The sequence below is a fragment of the Plasmodium knowlesi genome, assembly GCF_000006355.2.
Source record: "Plasmodium knowlesi strain H genome assembly, chromosome: 4".
Lineage (NCBI taxonomy): Eukaryota > Apicomplexa > Aconoidasida > Haemosporida > Plasmodiidae > Plasmodium > Plasmodium knowlesi.
Window position 1 is genome coordinate 794,840 of NC_011905.2, and position 11,679 is coordinate 806,518.

Below are 11,679 nucleotides of genomic sequence, written 5' to 3' on the forward strand. Positions count from 1 at the left end.
TATAATACTGTACTATATGTAGTAACGAAAGAGCTAGTTCTTTGCCCCCCTTCCCAACATTGTTAACATTTCTTCAGTGCCATTATAAAACTTTGCACGCATCATTCAACACATACGGAGTGATGTATATAATCCCATGAACGTTATATATTCGTCTTGCATATGAAACAGCAGGTATATTGGATATCTTCTTATATACATATATAGGTATAGCCAATTTTTTTTTCATATTATTTATTTTTTTTTTTTTCACGTGCTATTTACACAATGTTTTTTAGCGTAAAATGGGATTTATGTTAGCGATAAAAAATGTCACAAGGAAAAGGTAGGGTTTAAGTTATTGCTATATAGCAGGTGCAATTTTAACGTTTCGTTTTCCGGCTTAGTTTTAACGCAACGAATTGTTAAAGGTGTACGTGTATTTACAGAATTGCTGGGAATTTTTTTTTTCGCAAATAGCGTTTGCCTGTATGTACAGAACCTTGCCGCGTGTCATACAGGTGTAAAGCGAATAGTGTATAAAGTCATGGACTTCAGACGATAATATTAATGGAAACCTTTAGGAAAATTGCGGTATCTCATATGATGGAAAAATTAACATATGGAAAAAATTGTAATAGTGTACCAGTTATTAAGTGGTTCATCAGTGGGGAAAAAACGGCTATCATTTTTTTTTTTTTTCCATTCCTTTTTTGAAATCGGAACTTATAGTGAGGCCAATAATTTTCATTATATTTTCGCCGAAAAATTAGGAATTAATTTTTTTTTTTTTCACTTGTACACATTCTTCTGTGTAATAATTCTTATTGCACTTAAAGAGATAATAGCCATGGGGATATATAGGCATTACGGAAACGTCTAAAGGGGGTTCTTACATCTTTATGCTTTTATTTTTTTTTTTTTTCCCTTTCATGTGCTAACGAACGAAGGTTAATGTGTTAACTTGCTGGAGGGAAAAACTTGCAAAGATGGATGGTGACACAAACACGTGTTGTTTGTAATGTTCCATCTTATTATAAATCTGTCTGTGAGGAGTGAACATAAAATGGAGATATAAAGTTTATATATGGGTGAAATGCACAAAGCATATTGTGGCACAAAGATGAATAATGAACAAATAGATTTCTAAACAGCTGTGTTTCTATGAAAACTTCTATCTTTTAATATTAGTGCTAATTTTTCTTTTTTTTTTAAAAAACGTCATTTTGGTTATCATTCATTTGTGATGGTAATTCTCAGTACATGCGACGAATAGCTGGATGGACGGATGGATGGTGTGTTTTGACGCAAGCATTAACTAAATACAAATTCAGAAAGGTTCACTATACTTTGTTTTACATATAATTTAATGGTTTTTGTAAAGTTCTTTTCAAAAAAAAAAACAAATAAATGTATTTAATCAAGACGGGGGTGAAAAATGAAAACAACAACAACAAAAAAAAAAGAAAAAAAAACATATTTTTTTAACATAAAACAAAGGTGGAATAAGGAAGCATTTTTACAATTTCCTTCTCTTTTTTTTTGCTCTTTGATGGATTAAAAGGAGGAACGTTTAAACAGCGTAGCTTATCAGAATGCCCCTTCATTTTATGCTACTCCGTTTTGTCCTCTTACATTTTATTGTAAATCCATGTATTCGCGAACGTAAAAACAAGGGGGGGAATGTTATTATTATTATTATTATCATTATCATTATCTGATTTCTGCAATTTGCATATTGGGGGCATTTTTCATTTTTTTTTTTTTTAATTGAGGAGAAAAAAATACATAAGTATGGGAAGGCGCTGATGATGGGTTTGCATCGAGATAATATGCGAACATTTTACGAGCCTTCGGTCGCGACGATTTTTCACCTTCGATAATTAATAACATCAGAAGAGTGAGGAAAAAGTATCCAAATATAAGCCAAGAGAAGCAATTAAAAGAATTGGGAAAGTGTATGTAGAAACGTGTATGCCACACAAATGTCAACACGTACAAGAGGTATACGCATTCGCATAATGAGCGCTTCTAGGGGGTCTTCTGTCTTCCTTATCTTTATTACGAAAAAAAGTTAGACAAAGATGTAGGAAAAAAAATGAAATTTCAAAGGTTAATTTTCAGAGCGTGATGTATGTGGACATTGCATCCTGCATCTCACGGAATTTAATCATATTTTGATAATTGGAGAAGCACAGAAAATATAAATCATTGACAAAGTTGGATACTCTCATTGCTGCATTGTCAAACTGTTCATCTGTTAGGTACAAGCCATTGTTGGTAATTAATTCTTCGTGATAAAATTTTATTAATTCTAAGTCGTTTATAACTTCCTTTTTTTCACGATAGGTGTTTTTATGTTCTATGTAATAAAAGATACCTTCGAAAACTTCTAATTCTATTGAAAAGATAGACTTTAATGCTACCATGTTTGATTCTGTTACGTAATCGCTAAAGCAGAAATCCCTAAGACGATCACTTATTCGAAGTGCCATAGAATCTCTTATCTCGAAGGGTAATCTAAAGTTTTCATTCTTTTTACAATTTTCGTACATTTCTTTTAGAATACCAATGTGGTCATCTAAGAGTTCATTTTTTTCTTCATCTGTGGAACAGTTCATAATTTTATTTAAGTACGTTTCTGTTGTATCAAACTCTGTGGATAAAATTAAGAAGATGGTTTTGTAGCTGTCAAGTGGGCTTTGCATTTCATGAATGCTATTTATGTTTTCATTTAAAATTGCTACATTTTCGTCCACTTCTTCTATTCTATATTCGCCAGCTAATTCGTTATTACTGCCTTGGTCATCAGACCCCTTTTCGTCATCTTGATGAGTGACTTCATCGTAGATCCCTTCCACTTTTTCATCTTCTTCCTCTTCTGTTTGTGTTCCTCTTTCTTCGTTTTTCACAATTATATTGGATCCTTCAACTTCTACATCATTTTCATTGTTAGACTTCTCATTTGATATATTTCCACAGGCACTGTATTCTTCTAATGCTATGTAGTCACATGCTTCGCTTAAATCTTGTTCTAAGGGTTCGTAGTTAACTGAAATATATTCTTCCCATACATTTGATGATTCTCGATCTGTTCGTATACCCAAAGCATGCGCAAAAAAAGGACTCGAATTAAATGTTACTTTTAGCAGGAGGTTAAGGGATATGACAACAAGACATTTCTTGAACATTTTCACACGGTTTAGGGGGAAGCAAAAAAGGGTACAGAAATTATAAAAAAAAAAATAATAAAATACAAGAAAATGAAAAAACTGAAGCAAGAAATTAAGTCGCTTTAGAGAACTTTCCGAATTGTCGAGCATTCAAACAAATGGAAAGACAACCACCTCGTCGGAATTGAAAATGTGATACAATTTCGTATAGAGGGGGGTGGGGGGATGATACAAAGAACGCGTCGCCTTTATAAGCGATTAATGTTTTCAAGCAGTTGAATGGATTATATGTAATATTCAGATTTGCAGACATGCATAAATATGTATAAATATATGCAAGCGTATACGTTTATGAACGTTCTAGCTTATGATGATTTCTCTGGGGGCGCAGGGCCGGAGAGAATAATGTTCTCCATTGGCAGATGTCCCAACGTGAAAACATACAAATATATATATAAACAAATAGCGTACTTCTTTTGCGTACAATTTTTTTTTTTTTTTTTTCACGCTTTTGGGCAAAAATTGCTTTTTTTTTTCTTTTCTTTTTTAGGAATCCAAAAGGTTTTTAAAAGAATAAAAATAGAAATATGCTCATTAGGGCAGGTATTTCATATCAGAAAAATATTTTCTTAATTTTATTATTAACTTCTTTTATATTTTTAATACTACAGAAAAAAACAAAAAAATAGGCAAGCAAAAAAAAAAAAATAAAATAAAATAATAAAATAAAATAATAAAATAAAATCAGCATATATATGAATGTCATTTTTAAGTATGCTCCGTTAATTTTTTTTTTTAAGCATGCTGAAAATATAATACTGTTAAAAAAAAAAAAAAAAAATAGGAAAAAAAATAAATTCGTGCTGCATAATATTATATATAGATAATATTTGCATAATTAATGTACGTAGGGAGCAGTGCACTCAGCTTAATATAAGTAGATGTTACGAAGACAATGCTAAACTCTCGCCTTTTTATACATCATAGGGTATAGCTTTTTCAAGCAATAATTTAATTTGGACTCTTTAGAATAAAATTGTCTCGTTCATCAAAAATGCTACCACGGAGACAATCTGAAAAACCATCTCCGAAATCGTTACAAAGAGAAAAAATTAATCAAAATAGTGAACACCAAAATGGTTTAATGTAAGACAAGAAAAAAATAAATCCCCCCCAAAAAATCACACATAAATACATATTATAACTATGCATGCATACGCATAGTCGTACAAATAAATATACAACGTAAAACTCTGCCCATTTTATGAACAATGATAAAACGAATCCCATGTTACATTATTTGTATACGGTGCTAAAATGCGGCAAGATGAATATATAAAGCGAAGGAAGAGCCATGTTTTTAAATTAATAATAGGCCAAATTCGTTCACATTAGATCAGTTCTGCAGCCTGTATCAATTTTCAAATGCGAAGCTGGTGATAGACTTTTAACTCTACCCTGTACGAATATTAAAAGCACACTTTTGAGAGTGAAGTATCTGATCGGCATTCTAAATATACTAGTGCTCGCATTTGTAAAAATTTTATACATTCATACATGTACCTTTTATGTGCGCTAATTTGGCATAGACGTACATTTATATAAACTATGCCAGGGTTAGCAAAATAATAGAAGCGACGAATGCGATAAAAAAGAAAGGGGCTTTGCAAATTATGGCATTTCGTATGAAGAGTAAATTAAAAAAAAAAAAAAAAGGATTTAAAAAAAAAAGGCACATGTGGAGGCGATCGAACAAATGATGTACATAAAAAAAAAAAAAAAAAAAAACGAATGAAACATATTCCGGTGACACGTACAACTTAACCTTGTACATCTAAGCACAACGGGGGGTGGGGCACCCCTCCCGATGATGAATCTCATGGCCCTTCTGCGGACACGCATGGGAACATGGACACATATTTTAACACACGGGGAAAGCACCAATACGCCGCAACATTATCGCATTTGCATTGACTTAAAAAAATTGGAAACATAAAAGGGCTCATAAACTATAAAGAGGTAAATAAATATAAAAGGCACACGATAACCTTTCTCATAAAATTGGAGGTATCATCACAGGGTGGTGGTGGTGGATACGACAAGAAGGGAGGGAGAACGGAAGTGATCACAAAAGAATCTTCCACTTCGATCTCGTCGATGTTAACATACCCATCCTCGACGTAATGAAATGAACAAAAAAAAAAAAAAAAACAAAATTAATTACATAATTGAATTTAAAAATAAAAAAAACTTCGAAAATATTTTGGTAAATTATATTCACTCCCACTTCCTTAACAATCCTCCTCCCATGGTTTCAGCGTCCAACAAAATTGTAAAATTTCTTTTTCGAAAAAATCTTCACATGTGTTCCTTCCCCCATATAGACGACGATTTTCTCTTCAGCAACATTGTGCCGTTTTCCTCATGTACGGAAAATCTCACCAAGAAGGGGTGTCCTCAAAATGCTCAACACGGGGAGAAAGAGAAATTTAAGAACCTCACAATTCTACAGCTCCTCTACATCTACTACTGGTGCACTGTGTGCGAATTAGGTGAATTGGGAAATGTGAGCAATTGGCATTTGTTCCCTGAAATGATCACGCGGTCGGATGCGTGGTACTGTTTTGTTTGCAATTGGCTAGCTGGCTAGCTATATATATATATTTTTTTTTTTTCCCCTTTAAACACCTTATTTTTCACCATTACGAGGTACGCCTTCACTATTTTGACGCTTCTCACAGGCTTGGCTCCACCTTTTCTTTGTTTGCCCTTCAGTTCGGTCTACTCCATTCCGGCACCCCGTATCTACGTACGCGTTTGTATGTCGTACCTCAAGGCACCTCTTCCATTTCGCTTTCATCGTTGCACCTGAAATGGTTTCCACTAAATGGCTTCTTGTCACGAGCTCATTCATTCATGCCAACTCTGCACGGGGGCTAGGCGATCTCCCCCTATTGATAACCCAAGTACTTTTTGTACATGTTGACAAGGGCTACGTTCATGCCCTCGACGTTTTCCCGCAAGTAGTTAACAATGGCCCTTGTGGCGTTTTGGTCGTCCGAGTTCTTCATGTCCAGCAGGAAGGCCAGGACGTTATCGAGGGCTTTGTTGCACACGTCTGCAGGGGGGGGGGGTAAAGCGGGTTCGTTAATAGCGTACAAAGAGAGTCATTTTGTGTGAGCGCAGGAGGAACTCTGTAGTCACTGCACCGATAGTAGAAATCACTGCACCGATACTAGTAATCACTGCACCGATACTAGTAATCACTGCACCTTGGCTGCTCTTACCCGGGAGGTCGTCGTACTTGAGTACTCCGCGCATGACGCAGTTGTATCCAGCGGAGTGGTACATTTTCGTTGCGCTCAAGTTGGACGAAACGGTGTTCAGGTGGAGGATGTTCTTCTTCTCAATGTATATGTCCCTGCTCGTGTTCAGGATCGTATTAATCAGCTTAAGCAACTGTATTATGAGATATGTGTAATCCTCCCTTGTGCAGGCGAACAAGTCAGAGCATTTGTTCTTGTCGTACAGTAGTTCTTCCAGGTAGGGGGTGCTACTACTGCTGGTGGTTCGTAAGTGGGATCTAACAAGGGAGGGTACAAAGTCACGAAAAAGATAATTCTCCGTCAGTACATAAATGAACAGCAACAATGCCATCATGACGCTCTTGTTGTGTATGTACTGGGCTTGACAAAAGATGGACGACAGAAACAGGGGTACATTGATTCGAAAGTACACTAGGAAACAAATTAAAATATAATGAAGTAGATAAGATTCATCCAGTGACAAAATAGCTATCAGTGTAAGCACCGTGTGTTTGTTCACGTAGGTGTAATTATCCTCATTGACTGTGTGAAAGTTATAATTTCTAAAGACTGCTCCGAGGTCGTAGTCCTTTAGATATTCTATCCCTAGAAGCTGCTTCAGATCATTTTGCAGAAAGCCAAAGTGAGTATCGAAACTATCTTCACGCTGATAGGACAATACATTGTCGTATATGTACTTCGTTTGCCTTTCATTGTGCGTCATGAACTTGTGGTGTGTTGCATCTTCCTTGTTCATCTTCGATCCGTGTCCCTCTGCTTGGGATAGTAACTCTGCTGGTCTCTCCCACTGCAGGAAACTTCGGCCAGGTCCCTCTCTGCCCTTCTCTCCTTGTAGATGCCCTGTGCTACCCTTTTCACTTTCCCTTTCGCTTCCCTTTTCGCTGCTCCTACCCCCCTTGGGTGACCCTTCGAAACACGTATAGAGAGGGAACAACTTCCCCATGTACTTTACCACCACCTTCAATAAATATATTATTACAAAATTTGCCACATAGTTGTAAAGCATGGGTATGTCATCTTTCAATCTGTTTTTATACAAGCCCATGCATACGTGCAAAATGTAGATGCATCTCTCCATGTTCCCTTCATCATCCAGGGTAAAGTTATTTCTAACAATTGCTAACAATTGGGGTTTCAAAATTTCGTTAGTCAACATATTTGTTGAAACTGATTCGTACGTCAAGTAAAAAGTGTGCGTCTCGTGCAGAATGAACAGACACATATATTCCATGAGGACATCAAAGCATGAGCTACTCATTTCGTGCGTCTTCTCGTTTGAGACCTTCCTCTTAAAGTGCTCGCTTATCACGTGGACTGTCCGTACATATAAGGAACAAACCCTTTTAATTATTTCTCCATTTTTTGCGGAGAATAATTTAGAGATGATCTTCAGATTACACAACCACAGTGTGTAGAAACTGTCACTAATGGTTTGGTCTACATACAAATTTACTTCGTTGGCTAGCTCGCTAGGGGGTTGGTAGTTATCTCCTCCGCACGGGAGGAGGGCGCGGGGATTCAATGGGTATTGTATACCTTCATCTGCATGTGAAGGCTGCTCGGCGATTTTCCTCCCCACTATTGTATATGCTATTACGTCCAAGCTGAAGTAGAAGAGTACGTAATCGTCTCCCCCTTTATTGAGGACACCTCCATGGGGGGATCCACCTTGGGGGGGATAATAACTCTGCTTATGGTTGTCATCACCACGGGTGCTTATGGAAGCAGAGTTGCTAGCTACTTCGTGGCGTCCTCTCCCTTCGTGGGGAGTGAATTCCACCAAGCCACAGGCAAACTCGTAATTCTTGTTCAGTATCTGCACGAGGATGTTGAGCATGTACTCCTTGATAGAGAGGTTGCTGGTTTTGTAGAGGTCGAGCAGAAAGTTGTAGTTGTCCTTGAAAATTGTTATGTCCTTTTCTTTGTTGCTGATGAAGACGATGTGGCTGAGGATTTGCAGGATCTTCTGGATGCTCTTTGGGTAGGTGATCTACAGGGAGTGAAAAAAACAGCATTGGTGGTGAATACTCGGACGAGATACAAGCGAACCATCGAATGTAATTGCACACTGGCATGCACACTGGCATGCACACTGGCATGCACACTGACATATACATTCGTTTCTGTGTCTCTGCACACTGACATGCACACTGACATATACATTCGTTTCTGTGCCTCTGCACTGCGACGACGCACCTGCGTGAGTAAACTTATTAGGGGGCCCACCAGAATCTCGTTAATAAAGTCGTAGTTCTCGTAGACATATTCATATTTAAATATGTAGTTGAACAAGCATACAAATTTGAAAAAGACGAGGGGTAGGAAATTGGCCGACATGGCGGCGTAGTGGTTTTCCGGGGGAGTCACCCTCTCACCCAAGCCATCTGATGAAGTCCGAGTCCGAAGCAGAGAACCCACGACACACTTGGGAGACAAGTGCATGCATAGCAAGCGGATATTTTCAAAAATTAGCACAGTCACTTCATCAATGAAAGGAAAGGAAGCCTTGTAATTCTTAATCCAAACTTTTAATATTAAAGCAATGCGATAACTGATCAAGGGATGGGTGAACTGAATAGATAAGTAGTCGGTGAAAAACTGAATCATACAAAGGATATGTTCCGCTTTTATTTTTTTATGTAAAGATGAATACAATACGTAATAAATATTTAAGTATCCATCCAACTCAATAATTGATTCTGAAAATTCTGGAACCTGTAGGTCCTTCAGTTTGTCCGGAATGGACTTAATCATGTGAACATAATTATGTAGGGAATTAATTAAAGGCTCGAAGAAATGACTAAAGATTGAGAAGAGAAAAGGCTCGGATGCTATTTCGATAATACACTCTCTTGCAGATGAGTAGAAGATATTTTCTTCCACTTCATGTCCATCCTTGTCCTTAACATTCAGCATGATGTCCATGATTTGCTCAGCTGACATGTTAATGCAATGCGTTCTCAGAAATTCAAATATCTCCAAAGCCTTCTGATTGTGCATTAAAATATAGTCATCACTAGTCAGTGCATACTTCACCTCCTCCCTTATATATGTCAATATATCCCTGAAGGTGTAGTTTTTATTTACTCTCCCTTTTTTATTTTCACTCTCCAGATTGTTAATATTCACCACTAGGGTGTTAATAATTTTTGTCTGCAGGTCCGTTTTTTCAGTATAGTTTTCGCAGAAAGTATTCTGATTGCTAATCATACTTTTTACCGTTAGGTAATTTTCTCGAACCTTCTTTTGCTTTATCAGATTGTACTGACTTAGGCAGAAGTGGTAAAAGAGACTCTTCAGGATGCCAATGCATATGTTGATGATATCTGCAAATTTGCTTTCGTAGGAATCACTGTTTATGTACAGATCTTTACTTAGATGCTTTTTTAGGAACAGACAGATGAACTGCTCCGTGGTGTCTTTTTTTACATACTCATGCAGGGCACTCTGAAATTCAATAATGTGAAGGAAGCTACTCAGGAGGAACTTCAAGTACTTCAGATAATACAACGGGGAATCCTTTCGCACGAACTTGAGGTAGAATATAGTTTTGTTGGCGAGGCAGTCCAGGAAGGGTTTCTTTCGCAAGGCGCACTCGCCATCTTGTTGGGGGGATCCACCTTCCTGGGACAGATCGTCCTGTACGCGGCTTTCCCCCCCCTGATAGATTCTTCCACTTTCCCTCTGAACGTCGTCCCTGCTGATAATTAGGTTCAGCAGAATGCTGTCCATGAATTTGAGGATCTTCACCTTTTTATCACTGTCGGCGTTAAAGTGGCAACAGTAGGCGTCGCTTCCCCCAGCGGATGCTTCCCCCGCGTAATGCACATCGCTGGACTCGCCCCCGTCAATACTACTGCTGTTCCTCCTCCCATGGGCAGCCACACATTCAGAAGAACTCACATCTGGCGAAAACGTCAGCTTCGCCTCAAGCTCCATCACAACGCTATACTCCCCGAAGCATTTGTTGCATGTACCTTCACTACCACACATACATGCTTCGTTCATATTGCACTGAAAGTAAACATTCAAATTGTTTTCCCAGAGGGGGTAAAGGCAGTCGATAAACTTCTGTGAGATGTGGAAGGTTTCCTTCTTGTCTTTTAGCAGCTTCTTGCTGTACTGCTCCCGGAGCACCTTGTACAGAAGGTACATGTAGATGTATAGCTTGCAGAGGCTGTCCGTGATGTGGTGCCTATCCAATATGTTCAGGTTGTCCCTATAAGCACTCAGCTCTTGAACGAAGAATTGTAGAAGCTGAGGGAAGTTATTCACCAACTCATATCTAGCCACTTTCCTCAACAGGATGCAGAACTCCCTGTAGTAGTTGCTGACGATGCTCCGGTTGGCCAGGATTTCCAAGATTTTCTCCTTCACCATTTTCTTTATGTGGTTACTAAAATGGAAGATGTCCTTACAGTTCCAGAAGCGACTGACCAAATTTTTGGAGTAGATGATTGCCAGCTTTCGCACATTGTTGTGCACTTCTGTCAGGCAGCATATGTCTAGGAGGTATAGAATAAAGTGTTCCTCCTTTTCGCATTCGCTCAGGATTCGTTCAGACTCTTTTCTACGCTCCTGATCGTTTGACCACGTATCGTACAGCGCGTCTACGATTTGCTGGTGTTGCGGGGTAAGCGCTTCCGCACTTTGTGGGGGAACCACAACACCAGGCGTAATGGCCCCCTGCGTTTCCTTAAGTTCCTCCAGCCCACTCGCAGGGCTCATGCGGGTCGGGTGACCCTCACCCCCCTCCTCCATGGCGGGGTGACCTCTACGCTCGAGAATTTTGCTTGAATGCTACGTGACAATTTCTCACTCAGGCACTAAGCCGCAGGAACGAGGTCGCACAAAAGGAAAGCATATACGATTAGGGATGAAACGACATGTATGTAGTGGATCGTATGTTTGGTAAGGTGTCCCTCCGGAGCACTGCGACACTTCCTTGGTGGCATCTCTCAGGCAGTAGAAAAAAAAAAAAAAAAAAAAAAAGGCGGAAAAGAATCAAAGAGGCCTTCCTTTTCTTGCACATCACTCCTCAAGAGCGTTTAGCGTTTTGTTAGCTCATGCGTAAGCACGTAAGCTTGTACATGTATATGGAGCTCCGCATACTTCCATCGGCGCACGCTCGTGCCTGCTGTCACAAATTCTTTTGCAAGCACTTTTGTACGCAATCCTTTGGGTTCCTTGCTCCCCCCATG

At 38.6% G+C, this 11,679-nt stretch overlaps 2 protein-coding genes across 2 annotated transcripts; both read right to left on the reverse strand.

Annotated features, from left to right (window-relative positions):
- Nucleotides 1–2,099: 2,099 nt before the first annotated feature.
- PKNH_0418700 (gamete antigen 27/25, putative) lies at nt 2,100–3,302 on the reverse strand (the record flags this gene model as incomplete). The annotated part of the gene is made up of 1 exon (XM_002257973.1): nt 2,100–3,302. The coding sequence occupies one exon, from the start codon at nt 3,300–3,302 to the stop codon at nt 2,100–2,102; it is 1,203 nt and encodes a 400-aa protein (XP_002258009.1).
- Nucleotides 3,303–6,103: 2,801 nt separating this feature from the next.
- PKNH_0418800 (conserved Plasmodium protein, unknown function) lies at nt 6,104–11,239 on the reverse strand (the record flags this gene model as incomplete). Its single annotated transcript, XM_002257974.2, has 3 exons — nt 6,104–6,270; nt 6,440–8,468; nt 8,675–11,239. The coding sequence occupies 3 exons, from the start codon at nt 11,237–11,239 to the stop codon at nt 6,104–6,106; spliced, it is 4,761 nt and encodes a 1,586-aa protein (XP_002258010.2).
- Between the last annotated feature and the right edge of the window lie 440 nt (nt 11,240–11,679).